This window comes from Dermacentor silvarum, chromosome 2, assembly GCF_013339745.2.
Source record: "Dermacentor silvarum isolate Dsil-2018 chromosome 2, BIME_Dsil_1.4, whole genome shotgun sequence".
Classification (NCBI taxonomy): domain Eukaryota; kingdom Metazoa; phylum Arthropoda; class Arachnida; order Ixodida; family Ixodidae; genus Dermacentor; species Dermacentor silvarum.
Genome location: NC_051155.1, coordinates 142,809,910 through 142,834,117, shown reverse-complemented (window position 1 = coordinate 142,834,117; position 24,208 = coordinate 142,809,910). Strand labels below are relative to the sequence as shown.

General features: G+C 48.0%; 2 protein-coding genes across 2 annotated transcripts in view; one reads left to right on the top strand and one right to left on the bottom strand.

Annotated features, from left to right (window-relative positions):
• LOC119440440 (uncharacterized) overlaps positions 1 to 16,221 on the bottom strand; it is a 37,555-nt gene extending 21,334 nt beyond the window's left edge. Inside the window, exon 1 of the mRNA XM_049662925.1 lies at positions 15,956 to 16,221. Within this exon, the coding sequence (XP_049518882.1) occupies positions 15,956 to 16,033 (78 nt within the window). The 5' untranslated portion in view covers positions 16,034 to 16,221. The remainder of the gene's footprint in view (positions 1 to 15,955) is intronic.
• On the top strand, positions 9,781 to 23,450 carry LOC119441121 (uncharacterized). Its single transcript, XM_037705812.2, has 4 exons — positions 9,781 to 9,860; positions 19,015 to 19,173; positions 19,784 to 20,449; positions 22,428 to 23,450. Exons 3-4 carry the CDS (start codon positions 19,997 to 19,999, stop codon positions 22,596 to 22,598), a joined length of 624 nt encoding a protein of 207 aa, XP_037561740.1. The 5' UTR covers positions 9,781 to 9,860; positions 19,015 to 19,173; positions 19,784 to 19,996; the 3' UTR covers positions 22,599 to 23,450.
• The last annotated feature ends 758 nt before the right edge of the window (positions 23,451 to 24,208 follow it).

The following is a 24,208-nucleotide window of genomic DNA, read 5'->3' as shown; positions in this document are numbered from 1 at the left end:
TATGGCGGCGCCACCTACGTAGGGTAGGAGTCAGCATATTGAAGGGAGCGGCAAACCTCGTGATGGGGATGTCGCAACTGCCGCATGATAGCAGTATATATAGCAGTATATATAGGAGGCTATGGTTGGAGAAACCACCACATGCGGGCAGCGCATGCGCCGTCGATATTGTAACACCATGACGGCGCTGGTGTCGCGAGCGCGCGTCGACTGTCCGTGTAATTGCTGTCGCGGTGAAACACTCGTGCACTTATTAGATTTAGGTGCACATTAAAGAACACCTGTGGTGGTCAAAAATTATGCCGGAGCCACCGATAATTAAGGCGTCCGTCGTATAGCCCACTGTGTATTTTCGGGACGGTATAAGCCCATGATTTAACGTTATTATTTTTTTTGCCAAAACTTCTCTTACGTAATTGCCGCCCCCCGATTGGGCATTCACCACGCATCGTTACGTTATCGTGCCTATCCATAGCATCAGTATCGGGCCGAACGCCGGATACTGATGCTATGCTCCGAACGGCGGCCAATAAGAAAACTTTCTTGCGTAATGTAAATTTTGCGAATACTGACCCTGAAGTTAAAATTGTGACATCACCGGCGCACACAGCTCAGTCGGTGAAGACGATTTCTTTTATAAATGAATATCGATAACATTTGAGTATCTTTCCCCAGATGTATAACAATTTCGTCTGATAATTTATAACAGAACATGCCTCAACGCTGACACGCATTTAAATGCATGGTCTTATTGCTTTGATTTGACATGCTAAAATTTTCCCAGGGTTATTCCTCAAGAAAACGCTCAACAAGCACGTAGCTATTTAAAGCAGAACTTTCTTTGCCTACTAGCCTAATAGGTATCTATATAAAGCATACTGAATTCTTAATAGAATAGCGCACACATTTCCAAACAGCTTCTTTGATTTTTCTCAAAGTTCTTATACTTGAAAACCCCATTAATGGGTCACGTGTCCTTGGCCAATCTTCCACAATGAGTGCATGCCAGTGTGACACAACGGGTACAGAATCCTTACATGTACAAACAACCACAAAATTTTACGGAACATGAGATCTGAGAAAAAGCTGATTATCTGCGTGACCTCGCAACGCAGCCTATAGTATTCGCACTTACAGCCTCTAGCAGTATATGTGAACAACATTGTAATGTTCGGTTTTACTGACTACTGTTACAGGCTGCTCCGAAATTGAACGTTTTCTGAGATCACGTGGTCCATAAACGTTTGTGGTTGACTGTACTTACATATGCGTTGTACTTTTCTGTACTTACATACACCTCTCGTCACCATTCTGCCCTCGACAAGCATCACACATTGACCGCGCCCCCGTGACGTATCTGCGTTGACGTCTCACTGCAGTGCGCATCCTGCACTGGCGTTTGCATTTCCGTGCAGCTTGTCAACGGTGCAGCTAGTGCACAAGCATAAACATTGCACGAGGTTAAAGTTGCGACCTGTGTTGTGCACAAACGTAAAGCGCTGCACGAAATTACACGTTTCATCGGATGATACAATGTAGCAAAATGGTAAGAATCACGTTTACCTGCAGTGCACCTAATTACCCACTTCGCGAAAGCTTCGTTTCACATAGATTCCAACGTGTTCGTTGGAGCTGCCTAATGTTTGTCCACCTGTATTGATAACGAATCTAAATAGTCCTGCGTACAGAAGTACATGTGTGGATTGACTCTTTACGACATAAATCTTTACAGCAGGAGCTCCAAAGGAGTGCCGACAGAGACCGTTTTAAGTGGATGCCCCGTTTTAAGTGGATGCAACCTTCCTCTTGAAGAGTGGCGCTTATCTCAAACATGCCAGCCACCGGTTCCTCGTAGCTTCTTTATCTAATCATCACGGCCTTTTACCTGTGCCGTTCTGCTCGACGCAAAGCGACGAAGGTCACGTTTGCGATGTAGCATTCCCATGGTACGCGATGTTGCACCTCTTACGCAGAAGTAGGCTAGTTGAAACTTGCTACGCGGACCTATCATCAGCATCAGCAGCAGCATCATCATCAGCATCATCATCATCATCATCATCAGCAGCAGCAGCAGCAGCAGCAGCAGCAGCAGCAGCAACCTATTTTTATGTTCACTGCAGGACGAAGGCCTCCCCCAACGATCTCTAATTACCCCTGTCTTGCGCTAGCAGATTCTAACTTACGCCTGCAAATTTGCTAATTTCATCACCCTCCCTAGCTTTCTGCCGTCCTCGACTGCGATTCCCTTCCCTTGGCACGCATTCTATAACTATCTAACCTACGCGTTACATGGCCTGCCCAGCTCCATTTTTTTTCTCTTAATATCAATTAGTATATCGGCTATCCAGTTTTCTCGCTCATCCCCACCGCTCTCTTCCTGTATGTTAACGTTACGCCGAACATTCTTTGTTCCGTCGCTCTTTGTGCGGTCCTTAACTTGTTCTCGGGCTTCTCTGTTAACCTCCAAGTCTCTGCCCCATATGTTAGCACTGGTAGAACGCAATGGTTGTGCACTTTAATTTCAACGACAGTGATAAGCGCCCAGTCAGGATTTGGTAATGCCTGTCGTATGCACTCTCACCCATTTTTATTCTTCTATAAATTTCCTTCTCATGATCACGCGAACCTATGTCTTCATTCAAAGCGTCCACATTTCTGCGCTTCGACACTATTAATTACAAACTTAGAAAAAATTTACGCTATAATTTTACCTGAATTTAGCACGAGGAATGCACACATCACGCTCGCGCGCGGTGGCAACGTGAAAGCAAATATATTACGGATATTTCGCGCACACGCAATGTTACACTTTTTTTTCTTTCTTTACACAAATTGCTGTTGCACGAAAAGCCAAGTATCAGTGATTGCGATCGCTTGTGTTTTACCTGCGGTAAATTTTTTCACATGACTAAAAATTAATTTCCTGGGTTCTACGTGCCAAACCCACGATATGAGGATGCATGCCGCCGTAGGAGTTTAGAAGGGGGGCGGGGGGGGGGGGGGAGATGGGAGAGAGGAGGGGGGCAGAGCTGAAGGTCGTGGATTCGATTTCGACTGCGGTTGCCACATTACGATGGAAACGAAATGCAGAAACACTCGTGTACGTTGATTTAGGCGCGCGTTATAGAAACATGCACCCCCAACACCACACGGGGAGACGTAAAGCCAGGGCACAACACATGAACCGAAGTTACTCCATCGACAAGGAGGCAGTCTTCACCGACGCAGCCCGTTATCAAGACAGGAAGAGTTTCGTGGCAGCAGTTACTAGCCACCGAGGTAACCACCTCACGAGCGTCACCGTGAATACGGCATATGCCGAAGCGGCCCTCACACAAACCAAGGCTACATACGTTATCTGCGATTCGCAAACGGCAATTCGTAATTTTGCAAATGGGCGCATATCGCAAGAGGCGTATCACATACTCAAGCGACATCCCATACACCAGGGAGAGGCCGACGTCGATCACCGAAGGCACTTGCTATGGATCCCGGCACACACTGGACTGAGCACCCCCAACGAAGCGGCTCACCGCATTGCTCGAAGCCTCACTCATCGAGCATCATCGGAGGAAGAGCCCCCGCGGGGTACTGCAAACGTCTGGGCGTGGGAGGATCGTTTGACCAGGTTCCACGACATCACGACACACTACCAGTTACAGAGACGCGTATACCCATTCCCTCACGCTAGGTTAGACAGGGCGCAAGCAGTACACTACAGGCAATTACAAACCGATTCTTACATAAACCCCAGACTCATGCACGCCATGTATCCAGACATGTACATGAACAGATGCACATCCTGTGCCACACTTATTCACATGTTATGGGAATGTCAGGACATAACAATTCGGGCAGTGCAGACACCTTCGTCTCTTCCACCGCCAGCCTCCGCTCGCGTTGGAAGACCGCACTGCTCAGCTCGAACCTGACAGTACAACTCTGGGCCGTCCAGCGAGCCGAGGAAGCCGCTTCGAGACAAGGTCTCAGAACCGCGTCCGCGGCGAGTGCCCAGACCCAATAAAGAGACGCCGGACTCAAATCTGATTGATTTGATAATAAAGTTTACGTGCTTCTTCTAGAGAAACTCAGATGGTCAAAATTATTCCAGTCCCCCCCCCCTCTCTCCCATCTCCCTCCCCTCTTACCTCTAAACCCCTACTGCGGCATGCATTCTCATATCGTGGGTTTGGCACGTGGAACCCGGGAAATTAATTTTTAGCCATGTGAAAAAATTTACCGCAGGTAAAACACAAGCGATCACAGTCACTGATACTTAAATAATCAGAGAAACTTGCCACAGTTGATCGTTTGTCTTACAGTGCTGACACCCACTGTATAAAGTGAGAAAAAAAAAAACTGGGAAAATGCGGGACGTTTTTTTTTTAAGTGTTGCAAGAAGCAGCTCACAAACAATGGCTAAACCTAACGCGTGGCGTCAGCAAGCTAGATTAACGTCAAGCATATTACCATTGAATAATTACTTTAATACACGAAAAGACGAAAACGTCACCTCAACGTTCCTTGTCCAGTGGCTACTGAGTTGCCTCTTAAAGAAGAAATGAGTGCGTTTCAACGGCCAAAAAGGCGGAAAAAGTGATGAAACCAACAAATGCGCCATATGGCGCCCGTGTGTCCCACCACACTGGACTGGGCCACGCACGGTCGGGCACTCCGCGACGAAGAGCGCCCGATCGTCGCGGAGTCTGCAGCGTCCACTGGCGGCCGGCGACGTGGGGCTAGATGTTCGGGTTGCCGGTGTGGTTGGCGCGTCCCGAGTAGTCGACCGTGTAGCCGTAAATGTCGAGCAGGTAGTAGGCGAGCCCGCCGATCGCGTAGAAGAACACGTACAGGCCGCCCACCAGGAACACGACGATCCAGCGGTCGCTCTGCTGCTTCGCGCTGAACGCAACCTCAGCTGCTGCCTCCTGGTGGTCTCGCTGCGCGTGGCGCAACCGCTGGAACATGTCGCCGGTTTGGGACGTGCCCGCAGCGGTGCCAATGTCTGACGACCTGCCGAGGCCGCTGGACGAGAGTTCTTCCTTGGAGACGCTCAGCAGCAGGGCGTCCTCCGAGGGCCCGGCGCCGTCGTCAGCACCTTTGACGCCGAAGCCGCCGCTTGCACCGCCGCTCCCACTGCCTGTGGCGTCGCCACCGACATCATCCGATCTTACAGGGCCACCTGCCTCTTTCTGGTCGGGGCCGAGGCCTTCGTCGTTACCGCCGCCGCCCAAGTCGTCGAACTTGCCATCGTCCGACATATTCAAGTCGCCGAGGGTCTTCTCCTCGAGGCACTTACCAAGGCCTTCGCGGCGTCCTCAATGTTAGGAGCCGGACGACGGCGATGCAAGCGCGTGGTCTAGATGCCGATGGAGCGCCGGGGAGTAATCGGTTCACTAGTCGTCGCGGTCGTTGTCACCCGGAAGACGAAGGCTGGGCGCGACTGGGGACTCGCCTTGGCCGTGCTCCTGACTGAGCGGATCTTTGCCGCGGCTGTTACTGCTGCTGCTGGTGCACGTAGTAGAAGCGGAGCTAGTCTTCGAACCACCGGCGGTGCGACCGCCTTCCACGAGCGTCGCGAGCTCCTCGCGACCCGCTTCGTCTTTGTCAGCCTTGAGCGAGATGGCGCGCCCGCGTCACGCGACATTCGCCACTGCTTTCTTCTTTTTTTTTTTTGTCTGAAAAATCTTACCGATTGCTAAAATTAATTGTCTGCGATGATGAGTCGATCGAGTTCGTCTGTATAACTCTGAGGTTTTATAGTCTTGTCCTTCGAGTCAAGGATGAATATGCCAACATAGACTAATAGAACTAGTTCTCTTCTTTTTATTTTTATTTTTAAGGAGTAGAACAAATATGCATGTCACGCGACATTCACAGGAAATTGTGTTCGTCGGGACTTGCCAGCCATGGTTCCGTTGATGAAGCGTCCGCCGACTTTCCACGTTCCCGACGGGGCGCGACGAGCTTGTGTTGTACGAGGCTTCCCTGAGGTTCTATGCACGCTTTACGCTCGTACCCAGCAGATCCCCATCTCAGCCTACTGATAACGAATACGACGAGGGCTCTGGCTCAAAAGAAAGAAGCAAGAGCTACAAAAAGAAAAAAAAGATAAGGTACTTGAAAGCGTACGTAAGGCATAACCTATATCGCTTCCTTTCGCTGTCGTTCTTTCTGTCCAAGATTTACGTCTGCATTGCGCCATATGAGAACTTATCACAAGAGACATATCTTACTGTGCGGGTTGCCTGTAGGTGCCCCGATACACGGCCTACCTACGGTTATCAGAGCGTCTTCGCGCTCTCCACAGTTTTCTTTTCTGCCAACAACCGCGCTCGTCGCTCGCCGCACCGTCTCTTATCTCCACACGGCTCTGACCTTTATGAGCCGTGCATTCGCGGCTCAGTTCCTGTTGAAGCGATAGACCGCACGTACCTTCGCCCGCTGCCAGCGTTTTGACAGTCGTTGGCTGCAGTCATTCAGTGTGATCTATTCATGTTTGTTTGTGCGCGCTCACACCACGCTTGTTCATTCAGTTAGTAATAGTCGGGTCACATTTTCCAACGCACGCTCCACATGTAATGCTGCCCGGATCGGCAGTGCAGCGCTACAGGTGTGTCCCTTCGCACGCGCGCTGCCCACGGGAAGCGCTTCTCATCAACACCACCGTTTCACACGCGCCTTCTCGTGGTCGTGGTCATCGAGTCTCTCTTCATGTCGGTCTACTTACGCCGCAGCACACCTGCTTACTTAATCAGCTCATGTTTACTACAATTCATATTGTTACCAAAGCCGCTCACCTTACTTCGTATGACATTGCTGTGTTGCTATCGCTTTTTAACAGAATCTGAAAATCGAAAATAGCGCAAGCTATCATATTTCGTGTATGCATGTCAAGTCATCGCGGAAAAAAGCAAGTAGAGGTGTCGCTGGGGTTCCTTTAACGTCAGTCAACAACGGCTGCCTACTGATTGTAATAGTAAAATGAATTAAATTAAATGCTGGGATTTTACTTGCCATAACCAGGATCTGATTATGAGCTCCGCCGTAATGGTGACCTCTTGTTCTGCTTAACAACCAAATTTTTGAGGAAGAAGATGCGGTCACTGACCAAGTCAAAGTAATACACAGAGACGTTTCGGGACCCGTACGGGTTCCTTGTTCACACTAAGCAGGCAAGAGCCGTAAGTCGCTTTTTATACTAAAATGTGACGTAATGAGCGGGTGTAGCTGGCAGGGAGATTGCCATCTGTCCTGTTGATAGTGTCCTCCGTGGTCTGAATAAACACTGATTCTAATAGTAGTCTTGTGGCCGGATTCTTCTCCTTGGCTATTATAGTGGCGTTATCCCAATTGATGCAGTGACCGTGATTATCGGCGTGCTCTGCCAGTGCGTTCGACGCTTTCTTGTTGTTGCAGACGTCCCTCCGATGTTCCTTTAATCTTCTGGTGAAGTTGCCAGTTTCGCCGATGTAACTGCAGCTGCAGTCTGCGCATGGTATCTTGTAGACAACACCAGGGTAGCTCTTGCTGTCTAATCGATATTTCACGTTAACAAGCTGATTTCTCAGTTTGTTGGAGGGCATGTGCGCAACGCGAAGGTCATACCTTGAAAAGATACGGCTTAGAGCTTCGCTGACCCCAGGAACATATGGAACGCCGGCGCGTCTTCGGAACGACTTGCCCTGGGACTGGCCTGGGATGGAGGACACGATCTTCATTAGTCTTAATAAATTTCTTTGGGTACCCGTTCGTCATTAATTCGCGATGGATTGTCTGAAGTTCTTTCCTGATTTCGTCGTCACTTGAACAGATGCGTGTTGCCCGCGTCACCAGAGAAGAAACAACGGATTGCTTGTGACAAGCTGGGTGGCACGAATTAAAATTTAGGTAGTGTCCGGTATGCGTCGCTTTCCTGTGCATAGCAAACGAGAGCTTATTTCCGGTTCGGCCCACCTGGACGTCGAGGAAGGGAAGGCTGCTGTCGCACTCGTATTCTGCGGTAAACTGTATTGCTGCCTCTATCGAGTTGAGAACACGCAGGAGCCGTGGGGCATCATTCTTATTTAGGATGCAGAAGCAGTCGTCCACGTAGCGGACGAATATCTTGGGCGCGAACAGAAGGCCCTTGCCGACTTCGCTCCCGCGCCCAAGATATTCGTCCGCTACGTGGACGACTGCTTCTGCATCCTAAATAAGAATGATGCCCCACGGCTCCTGCGTGTTCTCAACTCGATAGAGGCAGCAATACAGTTTACCGCAGAATACGAGTGCGACAGCAGCCTTCCCTTCCTCGACGTCCAGGTGGGCCGAACCGGAAATAAGCTCTCGTTTGCTATGCACAGGAAAGCGACGCATACCGGACACTACCTAAATTTTAATTCGTGCCACCCAGCTTGTCACAAGCAATCCGTTGTTTCTTCTCTGGTGACGCGGGCAACACGCATCTGTTCAAGTGACGACGAAATCAGGAAAGAACTTCAGACAATCCATCGCGAATTAATGACGAACGGGTACCCAAAGAAATTTATTAAGACTAATGAAGATCGTGTCCTCCATCCCAGGCCGTCCCAGGGCAAGTCGTTCCGAAGACGCGCCGGCGTTCCATATGTTCCTGGGGTCAGCGAAGCTCTAAGCCGTATCTTTTCAAGGTATGACCTTCGCGTTGCGCACATGCCCTCCAACAAACTGAGAAATCAGCTTGTTAACGTGAAAGATCGATTAGACAGCAAGAGCTACCCTGGTGTTGTCTACAAGATACCATGCGCAGACTGCAGCTGCAGTTACATCGGCGAAACTGGCAACTTCACCATAAGATTAAAGGAACATCGGAGGGACGTCTGCACCAACAAGAAAGCGTCGAACGCACTGGCAGAGCACGCCGATAATCACGGTCACTGCATCAATTGGGATAACGCCACTATAATAGCCAAGGAGAAGAATCCGGCCACAAGACTACTATTAGAATCAGTGTTTATTCAGACCACGGAGGACACTATCAACAGGACAGATGGCAATCTCCCTGCCAGCTACACCCGCTCATTACGTCACATTTTAGTATAAAAAGCGACTTACGGCTCTTGCCTGCTTAGTGTGAACAAGGAACCCGTACGGGTCCCGAAACGTCTCTGTGTATTACTTTGACTTGGTCGGTGACCGCATCTTCTTCCTCATCATGTTACCTGACCAGACGAACTTTCGTCGAATTCTTGACTACAAACCAAATTTTTACATAGCATTTGAAGTGCTGGATTAAGTTTCGGTGGACCGACTGAAACTGTTGGACAAATAAACCGAAGATAACCGCCAAGTTGTGCTTCTCATCTTTTTAATTAAATACGATTGGTCCTCTGAAAAATCCAGTCAATATAAATATGAATGAATGAATGAATGAATGAATGAATGAATGAATTGTTACAAGCCTGAAAGTCTTGTATGATTTGGGTATGGGCCACCAGCAGTAGTGGGACACAGGGTAAGAGAGGGCAGAAGAAGACGTTCGCCTAGAGACATTTTCTCCAAACCCCCCAATTCTTGGACGATCCCCCACGGTGGGTATGTGCCATTGCTACAGAGGATCATCATCATAACGGAATCTCGGCTGGCGCTCAAGACCGCCTGTTGCGCCCCAATAAACCCTCTCTTCATAGAGAGTAACCTGTAACAATATATATATATATATCATGTGTAAGGATATATAATCCTTACATGTTTGATCAATGAATGACATAAAGTATTGCTTTGCAGGGCAAGGAGAAACGGACACCTTGTGATGATGACCTTTACGAGATGATGTAAATGAAAGATCAAGAAGTAACCCCGCTTTAAAAGCCGATATATGTGATGATCACCTTATATATGTGAGTCTTACGAAATCAGAAAATACGTGTTGTTCCTTCACGTGCAGAAAGAGACGAAATGTGAGTGAGTGAGTGAGTGAGTGAGTGAGTGAGTGAGTGAGTGAGTGAGTGAGTGAGTGAGTGAGTGAGTGAGTGAGTGAGTGAGTGAGTGAGTGAGTGAGTGAGTGAGTGAGTGAGTGAGTGAGTGAGTGAGTGAGTGAGTGAGTGAGTGAGTGAGTGAGTGAGATAACTTTATTGTAGGTCCGGCGATGACGCGAACTCGTCGCGCACAACGCTGTTTTCATGCTGTAGGTGATAGCAGGGTCCTTCAATACTTTTCTCCTGGTCATGAAACTCCCGCGTAACGCTATGGGAGAGCTTCATATAGCGCCCGCAGTTGCGACGCCGCGGCGCTGGCGTCGCTAGAAGGGCGACGGGGAAGGCGGCCGCTGCCGCCGGAAAGCGGAGTGTCGGCGCGGCGTGCTGTTGTGCGTGTTTGTTTTTTGTTTCGCCTGAACGTGTCTCTCCATGTAGTGACATCGACACTTCCTAATTCTCCATAGCAGTTATTCCTAACATTTGTTGTGAGCCAGGCTGCCGCTCCGGATACAAGGGCGTCGACGAAAAAGTCTCCCCATTCTGTTTACCAGCCAACCCGGAACTACGCGACAGGTGGAAGCGAGCAATCCCGCGACAAGAGACTGCCGGGTTCTCGTTTGAATCGAAGTACTTCCGCGTGTGCAAAAACATTTTGATGCCGGAGACATTGTTCGTGCGGACATGTGCACAGTGAATGGAAACGTTGTGTCACTGCCACGCGATCGACCCAAACTGGTAGAAGACGCCATTCCGAGGATTTTACAAGGCGTATCTGTGTACTTGTCTAAGCCTACAGAACGTTCGGAAGCACCGAAACGGCGCCCACCTGCGAAAAGGCTGCGAGCGGTATCTTCAAACTGCGCTGAAGCCGAAGTTGCGGCCGTCGCAACTGCAGACGTCACCGATGTAGCCGAAGAAGAAATTCACGGTAAGTCTGGTGCACACCTTTGGAGTATGCTACTTGCTCACTACGCAGGCAAACTGGCATCACTCTCATTACGATATTCGTTCTTGGTCACTCTTTGCAGATGAAGTACGAACTGTAAATCGCCTTGGCGGTGCTGATGCAGAGTGCCTAACTGAGCACGCCGTTTGCTTTGCCTCATAGCTGCAAAGGGTGAAGGACCAACTTCGCAGTGTGAAGCAACAACTTCATTCGTGTCAGCGGAAGCTTGCAAAAGCGGAGGCGCAGGAAAATGAAAAACGTAGCATGCAGGAAACCATTCAGAAGCTATCGGGCCGCAAGATGCTCATTATAGATCAGTGCATCATGAAGTCAAATATGAAGTCCACGAATTCAGTGCGGTAAGCCCCCATTCCTGATGGGTTTTTTTTTTGTATAAATCGCGACAGTTTCTGTGTTTTAGAGGTTTACTTGAAGCGCGGCATTTGCAATGAACGTGCTTACTTTTTGCTTAATGATCCAAACGAAAAAGTGATAGCGCTGACTAAAATGAAGATGCGCTACGCCCACTCTTAAAAATGCAAGATCTCTTTCAGCATAAAGAACCCAGTGCTAACCAGGTAAACCTTTTAATAACACACAACAAAAGAACTTGCAGATTAGCTGTGCACTGTATAAAAATGTGATAATGATTGTCTAACCATTTCATGCTAATGGGCATACACGTCTCGTTTTAAATGCAGTGAAGATCTATTATGCTTTCTGGTGCTTAAAATTTCACACTCATGTCATTCAATGAGTGATAGTGAAAGATATTTGTGTTTCAGATTGATACCCTGGCAGTTCTTTTGGACGATATACTACTGGAGCCGGCTGAGTGCATGCAAGATATCAATCGTCCGGAGTCAACGAAGGACTGCATTTTGGACTACCTTGGGGGCTAGACTGCAAGAAATTTTGCTAAAATAAAGCTGCAAGGACTGCCTCCAAACACTGAGGAGCACCTCCCGAAAGCCAAGTGAACTGACCGAAATAAAGACTAGGGGATTTTTGGAAGTGCCATCAGACCAGCTGCTTTGCCTTCTGCAAATTGTGGACGAGCACCTAGAAGTGTGCACCGTGGACAATACATATAGCCTGTGCCAATGTCTACATGAACATTGTTGAATTAAGACATCCTGCTGGACGACCGTGCTTCCTCGGCCAGTGTTGGCTGCGCAACACATTTTGTACGCACTACGGCTGAAGTTGTGCACTTTTTTTTTTATTAAGTGCCGTTTGCATTTTCTTACACGCGAAAGGAACAGACTATTTCGTGCTGGTGCTCGTTCATCCTGTCCAGCCACAGGAGAGATGAAAGCAGTGACAAATTATTTTTCCTGGTGTTTTGTCTCATTCCCTCTATCCACCAACTTTTCTGCCAGTCTATCGAACGCAATCTTAATTGCAACCATATGTGTACTAGTGCTTGCGGCACTTTTGCATTCTTGACGCTTGCTAGTAATTACTCCCTAATAATCGTATACCATGCCTTCCATTCGGCCCTTTTACTAAGTAGACACTGTCCTGCAAGGGGTAGCGTGGTAGCACAAGTCAAAATGCTATCCACAAAGACCTGCGCAAACTTGTTTTCTGTTAGGCGGAAAAAATAATACAAAAAATTAGGCTCTAATTGGATTAAGAAAACTGAGTATAAAGACAAACAAGAGAAACATGCAAAAATAATATACTTATTCAGTTTGATCGGTAAATGTAGTCTTGAATGACCTAATGACGATGGAATCTCCGAGCTGGTTTCAATCTGGGCTTGTATTTTTATAAAAAGACTCGGGGGGTGTTTTCAGTCGAGTAAGTGAAACGCCAACCTTGAAGTGATGGTCACTGCGACATTAAATGTGAATGGATGAAAAAAAAAATACACTCGCGCAGGTTTGAACTGATCATGTTTAAATTTGTACGCGTAAATGCAAGAACTTTCGCATAGAAACCGCACATATTGCCTATACCTAGCATGCGCAGTTCACCGCTGCTGCTGCAATTAGTGCCAAGATGACTTTATTCGGACGTACCTGTTCTGCGCGCGAAATTACCATTGGCAGCTTCGCGATGCCCCAGAATAAACAGGCAATTAACAGGAGAATCAGCGCTGCGGACCGCCAGCGCGCAGTAGGGCGCACCATAACTTCTTGCGCAAGCAACGTTAATCTGTGGGTCAGCTAAGCTTAGTCATGGCGCACTGTATAATTTAAGCACGATTTTAATCACCTACACAGGAATCAAGAAACGTAGGTATAGGTACGAGCACAAGCGAAATTGCAACACTTGACGGGCAGCCTTGGGTGAACGATTGCTAACAATCAATGATTTGAAGTAATAAACAACTTGCACGCTATCGTATTTGGTGAAGAGTAAGCACTGCTATGTTCAGTTAGCGGACACAGTGAAATAAAAATGTGGGCGAGGTGTTTTTCATGGCAAACATTCACGCGAACGCGCGACTGCCCTTCCAAGCGCGGCAGATCGGTGCCCTTCTACTCACAGTGGCGCCTCTAGTGGCAGCTTTTGTCCCTATATGAAACTTCGGCGGGAGTTTCAGGACCAGAAGAAAGTATTGAAGGACCCTGGTGATAGGTTGGAGTGACGGGAGCAGTTCGAGAACGCAAAATGTGCGCTGCGATTCTGTAAACTTTCAATGTGAATGGTGAGTGTGTAACCACAGCACCATGAAGCCGATAGATAATGAAGCCAAGGAAAGCAGAGGCGGAGTTATTTGCAGCTTTTATTTGAAGTGTAGAAAGGATAAGCTTAGAAGGTTGTGGGTTCGGCTCCCCAAGTTGTTCTTTCGTCCACTTTCATTTCCCCTTTGGCTCATCATCTCTACATTTCAATTAGAAAACAACAAATTACTCGCCCTGCGCTTTTCCTGGCTTCGTTATCTGTTTACCTCATTTGGTTGGGGCTAACAAATATTGAGCTCCTGGTTCCCCTTATTTTGGCGAGGGTGTAGCTAATTTAGTCACGGTGTTTACATTTAGTGGACGCGAAATCTGTTTCCCAGTTCTGTCAGACACAAAAAAAAAACTGAGAAAATTGATCTGTCATTCGATTGATCCCTCTCTGCTCACCTAGCGTAAACCTCCATTTCACTTCCGACTGCATAGTATTGCTACACCTGACCACTCTCTACTAAGGGTACTGCCGTGTCGGACGTGCCACGTTCCGTCAGCAACGGTGAACCATCCCACACTTTCCTGACCATGGCCGCTACCGCTGTCTTGCCGAATAGCTCGTACTTGAAAAAAAGAAAAGAATTTTGCATTACGTGCCCGATGGTGCATGGATCGAACCTCGATACCCCAGCACAGCAGCACTGTGATCTAACCATAAGGCCACAACCGTACGTATATTTGTGCCAACGCCAACTACCACTTTGAGATTATTGCCGCCTCTGTCACATCTCGAGAACACGTGCGAGAGAGCCCGTGCGTGCGCGCCAGTTTGCTTTACGCCAAACATGCATGAATGAAATGGGCAAATTTGTAGCATTTCATTAATCCGCTTCACATATTGATTCCGTTGGATCTGCACATTTTCTTTTCGTATCCTCGTTATGTCTGCAGGCAATAATTAACTTGTACGTGTCGTTTGGGCCAGTGATTTAAAATCTTCTTAGTAGAAAAACGCCATTATTTACTGTAGATTTAGTCAAAATTTAATTATTCGTTAATTACTATAAGACTTACCTACCATCTTTGATTTCTTTTAAAGAGTCTTCAGCTCAGAATCAAATTATGTGACTTGAAGGCATTTATTGACCGTCCACCGTATTTCGGGGCTGAAGGGATTATATGCTTAGTTCCCACATATCAGACTATAGTTTAGTGCAGAGCGAATCGAGGTTTTCGAGGGAAAGAGCTCAAGAGAAGAAATGGCCACAGAATAAATTTCAATGTGTGCATCCGAGCACGTGGTTAAGGTTATCAGAATTGTAATCCACATTGTAATATGGTTTACGTCAGCACAATAATTAAAAATTTTGCACCATGAATTCCGAAGCTCACGTTAAAAGCATTTACCCACAAACGAAAAAAAAAAAGACATTGAACTATATAAGATGAAAAACGCCAGGTGGTACTGGTGGTGTTGTCTTATTGTTATAGTGCGTCGCGTTCGGGAGCTGTTTCCTTTCGGTGCACATCTCCGAACACGCTGTGTCAATGAGCAGGCGGACTCTGAAGCAAAGATAGCCTTGGACGATGCCTCTGAAGCAAGTATTTTGTCCTCGCAATCGGATTCAAACGCTCTACTTCTTTGAGTCATGCAAAACCTTGTGTGTTTGAGCACAGGACTCCACCAGATCGACGTCACAGGCGTCTGCATTAAGAAGACTCACAATTGAACTTTCATATACCTCGTAAGCTAAAAGGCAAATCGTACAAGTAGGGTTCAGGGGTTCGCCTTTGTGTCGGTTCACGGGGCGTTATAGATGCCTCACAGGTTGCAGTGACATTGATCCTAATTAGGAACATTATCAGGAGCCAGAAACGCGCACGTGTTATGCTTATGTCCTGCGTGCGCGCGAGAACGGCAGAAAGTTTTGCCTTTTTTCGATTGCACACGTCGATAGCATTATTTCATGACTTAGTTATGGGTCCTTGGGATAGTCTTCCCCTTCCTCTAAGGCACAGTAGCTGGCAAGAGGAATGTACCTCAGACCGACCTCTCTGCACTTCGTATCATTAAAAGTCTTTCTCTGTCTCTTGGCCTGATGCAAACAGTGCAACCATAATTATAAGGACAGTTCTTGCACTTTTTTTTTTTAGAAGTCGATAGACTAGACACGTAGCCTTAGAAGTGCTGCGACGTGTTGAACTTGGTTTTGTTTCGTTTAGTTTGGTTTCACTTCACTAAATGGCGCATACCCACTATGGGGGACTGGACAACAGCCACTGGACGCCACCCTCGGTCACGCAATCCATTATTTTTTAAACGTATGAGCTATTCGGCAAGACAACAGCGTCCAGCAGCCGTCGGTCAGGAAAGTGCGGTTTCCGGTCAGGAAAGAAAAGCTTCGCTTTTAAAACAAAACAAAAGTAAACTTTGTCCCGCTCACCATGGTTTTCGTCAAGTCCTCGCGGATCTCTGGCGCTGAGTGGCTGTCGTCGACCGCGGTACGTCGGGCATGCTTCATCGGCGTCGTCCGTGCTTCTCGAAGTGTTCCGCCGTCCACCGCCACTCATGACCTCCTCGCGGTGCTCGCGCCACCGTCGAAGCAGCAGCGGCACTCTCGAACCGATCACGCGAGGGATGCACTACTAAGGAAGGCCAGCAACCACGCCGGCAAAGAACCCACTTTCGCAGGACACCTCTTCTGCGCGACTCAAAGAACGACGGCGGCGACTCCGAGCTCATATACAGCGAACGGCTGCGTCGAGTCAACCTCCTTACCGCGGCCCTAACCCCTATGCTCTGCCCGAGTGCTCGAACCACCTCGATCCACGTACGTTCGTTTTGATACCTCTTTCCCGAACGCACGTTGTTCCCTTTCGTCCACCTGATCCTCGGGGAGAGGACCTCGGCGGGAAAAAGAAAAGAAAGGAAAAGTCGCCGTAATTGCAGAAAGACAGCCATCGCGCCATTGGCTGAAGGGGTCGTGACGTAACGCTATGGCGCTTTCATTGGGTGTGGTGGCCCCCTTTAAGAGAGGCGACGACGGGCGAAAAGTGGACCCCCGATCAATGTACGCGCGCCGTCGGCAGTGGAGTCTGAAAGTACGCCGTGCTTGCACGACGGAGTTCTCGGTCGCGTGGCGAATATGCAGATCTCTACGTAGCGCTGTTTTCTTTCATTTTTTTTTCTTAACTGGTTCAGTCAAAACTGTATTTCTGACTTTTGTCTTCTATTGTGAGAGTGACATTCAAGAGCAAGTGCGCTTACAATTCAACGCACGCTGCATCTGCGCGATTGAAAGGCAAAATGCGGAAAGCAATAGAAAGGCGGGAAACAACAGCAAACCATTTTTTTTTTTAGTTTTGCAAAATGATTATTCTGTTGCAGAAGATCTGCGACGTTTGCGGCTGTCCACTTGCAGCTGTCCACAATCAAACACGTCACTATATCTCAGTGTATTTTTCTCCTATTTCTTTTATCACTTGTTTAAAATTGTTACTTCTCTGAAATTAGTAAATCACCACTGGTCTGTCTTATCTTTACCCTAATTTTTAATTTCTCAGATGCATGAAATATGGACAAGAAAAGAAATATTAGTTGTTGTTTTTTTTTCAGTTCATGAAAGAAACGCTTTGCAGTGGTGTCAGTGATTACCTGCAGTAGTCATTACCACATTTTGTGGTAAGCTAATCCATTTTCTTTCGCCCTCTTTCTCTGCACTCACACAGTGTAGGGTAGCAAACCTATAGAACAACCTGGTTATTCTCCTTCTGTTTTCTTGCCTCCCTCTCAGTCTAATGGAGGTTTACGCGTTTACCAGGGCCGCGCTTCCGCTTGCTTTCAGTGGGCTCTTCAACCGCTTTTGACGCTCTTAGAATGAATTACGGGTGCGTTCTCGCCATTGAGGGGCAGTCTTTTTTATGCGACGGCCATATCGAACGCATTGCAGATGTATTACGGTGTGGCGCAAGCAGCCGGCGGGTGTGTCCAATTCCCGCTGCACCATGACTGTGCAATACTGCCAGCCGAAATATGCTTTATGTATAACGTTGTCAACTAAGGCAGAAACCCCCGAGTCTTTCTGACTTGATAACAGCAAGGTTGCCGTGCAGTGTGGAGTGAACGCGCCGACGCATGCCTGCGTTTCACCGGAAGTACGTCAGAAATGCGTTTCTCGCTGTTTTCACATTAAGAAAGAGAGCACACGCGAACTTGCACATGCGAACGTGCGGCGGTTCCGAACGCAGCATTGCTGCGCAAGATTTCGTTGTATTCCGCCATTTTCTCTCGACGCAAAGTTCAGGCATAAGAAAAAAATGAGGACCTATTTAGCGGTAAAAGCGAGAGAAATGCGGTAGCATCGCGTCGCACCTCCTTGGGGTCCCGGATCCATGATTTAAACCGCGTTCACCACATCGCAAAGTGCTGTTCAGGAGCTTACGTCCTGCCTCTTCGAGGAGACAAGTGCCGTTTTTAAATGTTGAAACACAGAACTGGACTTTTATGACGATTCGCTTCAACTTCGCTCCAATATATACGTGTGCCGTAAGGTTTGTAACTAGGAAGTTAATTAACGTAATTAGTTAATTTAGTGAATAAATTGATTTGGCTTTTCTTGCAAATAATATCCGCCTCAGCAGAAAATTAATCTGTAGTGACGTGATTAGAGTTACTGTTGTAGGCTTTAAAAAAGAAAAGTCTTCAAAGTAAAAGAAGAAAAAGAAAACAATGTAGATAAGGAATATTGGGTATTTATTATTCAGGTTGACTCGCCAGCTGCTATTCGAGAACTGCTCACTTCATTGACAGGTGCGGGAAACGATTTCACTTGATTATGCAAGAGATCGAACAAAATTGAATGGTTGGTTGATTGATTAGTGATTGATTAGTGAAACGGCTCAACCCACTTCTTGGATCTATGGGGCAGGACGGGAAAACAACATTAAAATGCTTTAAAAGAAAAGCAGTAACTAAGAAGCCAAATAATAGATGATGCATTAAGAACGTACAATGTGAATTTCAAGAGGCTAGACGAAATTACGTGTCTTCCTTATCATTACACTCTTCTTTTTGCTTGCACGTGCTAGAACCATGTGCCCCCAACTGGCATGATAATGATGATGATGAGCTCGAACTATGGCGCTTATTCACTAAGGAAATTGGCCAATAATCGAATGGTGCCGGCAAAAATGTATTAATCGAAATGACCTCTAAATCTAAAAGAAATGAAACGACAAAGAGCAGAAAATGAAGAGCGTAATTCAACAGTCGAAAGCGGGTGATATAATATCTGCGTTTTAAATTAGAAGACTTACGTAGCGCCCCACAACAGCGTATAGAAAGACTTAGCTTTTAACTTCGACCTTCAATTTTAAAATAATTTTGCGAATTTTTCTTTTGCTCACATAAATATATTACCGTGAACCTCTCGTAATTTTTGTTTAATTGGATTCCTGAATGCCGTGTTGACAACAGAATTGATTGGATTAACATACTTTTAAGTTACCGGCTGTGGAAGCTGATGTCTATGAACTGGCAGCCATGGTGGCTGTGGTGACTTCCTGACCTCGCTGAGCAGTGGCGCGTCCACCGGCCAGTCGGACATGCTGTTTCAAGCCTGCACGGCGTTGAAGTCGTCCATCTCCATTACGGCAAGCCCAGGTAATACGGCGTCGTTTGGCGCAGCTGAGATTTACGGAAACTGTTTTTGATGCCGAGGTTCCTGAGGCGGCGCTGGAAATTTCAGAGCGAGCTAACAAATTTGGTATTTTCTGACTATCCATAGGGCAGTTTGGGCGCAGTGGTAGTCAAAGTCATTGCCACAGTGACGCATGTTGGTAATGAGCCGACCTGATCTGCGAGTCATGTAGACTATACACAGTATATTTACCCTAAGCGCGTCTTTTGGACGCTGCTATACATGTTGTGGTGCTGATCGCAGTCGAAGTGAAGTCGTCACTGTCAAGTTTTACCGAAAGTGTCTCTTCTTGTGAACTGTCAGATAGCCCAGCCGTTTAAATGTGACAATTAAGACAGCTAAAATGTTCTCGACAGGGTTTATTGTGAATAGATGCCGCTCGACAGCGTGAAATGAAGCTCAATAACACTAAATCAGCGGTCACCTTTTCGTTTCAAATGCTTTTCTCAAATCTTTGAAGCAGATACGAAATGAGTAAAAATACATTAGGCAGAAGCATCAGATGTTCATCAGGTGTTCCTTGAACTTAGGTTCTGTCAGCTCGTGTTTCACAGAATTCTTCTTGTCGCGCAGTGGAAAGCGGAGGGAGGTAGACCCTCCTCGATGATATGCGTCCTCCCGGATGACCGGTCATCGAGAGCTCATCCCCGGCGTGCGGTCTCCACGACGCCTTTGATCAGGGAATGTAACGTCGTCACCGGGCTGTGAACGCTACACATTCCACTGTGTCATGACACGACATCCCTTAGACGGTCCTTGTACAAGCGGTCAGATGACAGCAGAAGCATGCTGATGACGTGTAGTGTTACGTGCCTCTTGCTTCTGCTGCTGCTGCTCACGGAATGCTCATCCACGGCTTACGACCTCAGCAGCTCGGAGCAGCCGCTGGCAAGGGAAAAGCTGCAGCTAGTGCAGCAGCAGCAACAGCAGCAGCAACAGCAGTCGCAGCCGCCTCCGTTCAAGCCTGGCCGCAAGACCAACTACGGCCTGCTCAAGTCCGAGCCGTGCAGCTCCGACCAGACGTGCAGCATGCGGGATCCGGCATCCCGCTGCCTCGAACAGTTCTGCGTCTGTCAACACGGGTTCACGGACCAGTTCGGTGACCGCTGCAAGAAGCTCGTGCAGCTGGGCGAGACCTGCTCCGAGAACCTGGTCTGCTCCGGCGACGCCGTCCAGTGCTCAGACGAGCGATGCGTCTGCGAACGAGGGTTCGCCGAGGACGAGGGCGCCTGCGTCAAGGTATACCTCTGGCACATTCGACTGGTACATTTCGAGCGTTTTAGAGCACTATCGCCGTTCGGTTTACATTCGGCTGGTCGAAATCCAGTGCTCCGAACGGATTAGTACGGTTCCTTCCAAGCGCCAGATAGGCGCTTTCACCTTCGAGCTGACAGCGTGACCGAGTTCCGGCACAATATCTCGTTTACGTAGCTCGTCCGTTCGCTCTGGGAGCAGCTGAACGTTCCGCTGGGGAAGGCGTTTTCCGGGTCTTATCTCGAGAAGACGCCGAATCGCTGCAAACCGAGTTGGAGCGGAATCAGTCGAATGTGCAAATAGCATGCCCTGGAGGTCACTCATGGTGCAACCATGAGAGAGAGAAAAAAAAACATTTTGTGTGATTTGTCGGTTTCCCACAAAAGCGCGGTTTTGCATCGAGTTGTGGGTTGCAGTATAATTTCCGTGCCGCTACCATGAGACCATTTCGTTGCCCATAGTAACTTGGGTGTGCGATGGCCAGAGCCACATGTGAGGTGTATCTATAGCGCATTTAGTTCAAAGCTTGTAAATGCTTCTTTCTGGGCGCTTAAGCAACCGGAATGTGCTTTGCTTTGGGTGTCAATGTCAAGGCACCGGTGAACGGCGTGAAAATACACTGTACCTATTTTGCTTTCCATTACCGCCAAGCAGCAAGTATCGGTGATGCAGTAGCTAAAACGAAGGGCAAGCCGCAGACATATTCAGGCGTTGGCAAAAATTCGAAGGACGCTTAAGCTTCGCCTTTAAAAGTGGAACGCGATAGCATTCAAAGATCCCTGACTGTTTGTCAGCCTTCCCGGCAACTGTAGCTTTCTTTTTTCTGCACCTTCGCCTCGGCGCGCCGCTGCCGAGGAGGCGAGCGCCATCTGGATGGCGTTTGTGCAAGGACCACCGACTGGCGCGCGCCGCTGTATGAAAGGTAGAAATGCTGGAAAGGGGGTGTTTATTTGAGGTTCCGCCGTAACGGAATTACGTTTTCTCATATATTAAAATTACGATCCAACGCTATCATACCTGTAGGCTGTGGTTAACTCGTAGTCTACGGTTTTTATGACGTAGTTTACTTTGACAAATTCAATTATTTCACCAGCGTCTCTGCGCCACGAGGAGGGCCTGTATGGTCGGGGTGGTTCGAGAGGATTTCTTGGCCGCGGACGCCGCACGCCGAGACCAAAGCCAATGCCAGATTCTCTGCGACACGGGGCGCGTTAATACCGCATTCGACGCCTCCCGTACTTTATGCCACCATTTTGTAATATTTGGTTTCCTGGATCCGATTCTCTCCATTGCTATCGAGGAGGTAGCTGTGCCAGCACGGTGTGCCCAAGCTTCCGCAAGACGCAAGCTAGGCCTTTAGTTTATGCACATGCGCAGCTCTGGCCCGCAGGTCATTCGCATTCAACTGGCTGGGGGTGTGGCGTAAGCGGCTGCTTCATGCCTGGTATCCTGGTATACAGAAATCTCGTAGGAGGGGCAGAACGCTGCCCTGGCTCCGGCAGAGCCGATTGAGCAGACCGTGACGGTGCATCACTGTGTCGCTTTGACGGTGCATCACTTGGGCTTTAATTGTCGCTTTTACAGCCAAAAGTATTGCGCGTCTCTGGAAGCCTTCTACGTGCCATCCGCGCATGCGCGGCAATACCGCGACAGCAGCGCGGTGGCGCCGATGGCGCGAACATTGCTCGAATGTTCATCATCATCACCATCATCATCATATTTTATGTTCACTGCAGGACGAACGCCTCTCCCAGCGATCTCCAATGAACCCTGTCTTATGCTAACCGATTCCAACCTTCGCCTGCATCTTTCTATATAATATCATGACCCCACATAACTTTCCTCCATTATCGACTGAGCTTCCCTTCCCTTCCTCGAGCATATCACATTGAAATGCCAGGGTATACAAGCTTAAATGATTCACGCTCGCCGCTGATGTTCCAACTACGCGTGCGCGTCGCAGGTGGACCCATCTCGGGCCTCCAGCCGCATCCTGCTGTACGTGGTGTGCGCGGCGACTGTGCTGTTTGTGGTGGGCGGAATGTCGTCCATGCTCTACTCACAGGTCAGGCAGCGCCACTTCAAGGACCAGGCCTGCGACAACTGTTTCCTCGCCCAGTGCACGATTCTCTGAACTGTTGTTGCCGTCTCGCGAGACCATTCCTTCCCGAACAGCAGCTCGTGGCCTGATCGTCGTCGCCACTGAACAAGCGTTGTCGAAGTGCGCATGTGAGACATGGACGGCCCGACGGTCAAAATGAAACGCTGCCGATGAAGCTGACTAATAGCAGAACGTATCGAAATGTAACGCAACATTAGAGCGACGAGTTTGACCTGTTTCATTTGAAGCCATGCAGAGGAGATGTAATGATTGGTGTCATGCTCCACATTAAGTGCACTGCTTCTCATGTGTCACGTGAAATGTTCGTGTCGTTTGTGTGACTTGTAAAAACACGTTTTGAGCACACGTCACCCATTTTTACGGTATTTGGTGAGACAAGTTCTGCTCTTCCTGCTCTCTATTATGAAAGCGTCTTGCTCTGTCATATTTACGTTTTATTAGACCTGTGCATACATGGGCACTATGAAAACACAGCATTCCGGTTTTCTCTCCACCCTCTAATGACGGCACTGCTTTTAGAGACTACCAGCCGCGTCTTGGAATTGCAATGGCAGCTCTGCGGCTCCCAACACACGCCCCCTACCACCCGCTATTGCACAGTCGTTCTCAATACGAGTTTCAACAGCGCCCGTAGTTCAAGGGGCACCATGCAGAGTGCACGGCGGCGCCGACAAATGAAAAATTGAGGAACTAAACACCGTTCCAAATAACGGACTTACTAAACCAATTTTTCCGTATTTCGGCGCCGCCGTACAATCTTGTCCTTTGACCAGGGGGACCGTGTTGCAGCTCATACTGAACGTGACTGTACGTGCATGTGTCATTACACCAAGCGGCGTGTATCCCGGGTTATTAAAAAATTAATCCGAGTTTGTTTTTGTCAAAACTAATATCTATTCTGCTTAGCGGTACTACAATGTGCAGTAGAGAAGCTTGTTTCATTAAGGTTTAATTACACAAATACACATACAAACAAAAACAAAATGCGCGAAAATCGGACAAAGACACGGACGCATCCTTTTCGCACTGTTTTGTATGAAAATCGCTTACAAACTAGTTCACCGTACTAAAGTTTACTAAAGTTTATTCGTGATGATAAATCAAGAAGTTTGACTGCCCAGCTAAGGATCAATAGGCTCAGGCGACTAATATTCATCTTGAATGATTCAGATTTAAATTCCTAAAGCTACGGTCATGGGAAATAGCCCGGAAGATAACGCATATATGAAGCATTCGACACTTGGTACCGTACACAAGGATGCAACGAAAAAGCAAAATATAGGTCACCACAAGTGGTCTGCAATAACGTTGGATACGGAATGTACAGAATGTACATCACTGTTCGAGCTAACAAAAGCAACTTTGTGGTCACGGACCGTGTCAGATCCATGACGCGCAAAGCATAACCAGACGTCCAGCAGCTAAGCGGGTCCACATTAATACCTGGCCGGCTCCTCGCAACGTTATACGCCACGGCCATGGAATGACTCCATATTAAAGAGTTCCTCAGAGACCCAAAATTTCTGGATTCAGCTATAATGAGCTATATATGAAACACGCGAAACAAAAGTCACAACTTAAAGGATGACGCAGGTGACGATGAAGGCTCCCTTGAGTTCGTC

Coding starts and splice junctions, on each gene's coding strand:
- LOC119441121 (XM_037705812.2), top strand. CDS start 19,997: ATGCTGATGACGTGTAGTGTTACGTGCCTCTTGCTTCTGCTGCTGCTG. Junction 20,450..22,427: donor ACGAGGGCGCCTGCGTCAAG/GTATACCTCTGG, acceptor TGCGCGTCGCAG/GTGGACCCATCTCGGGCCTC.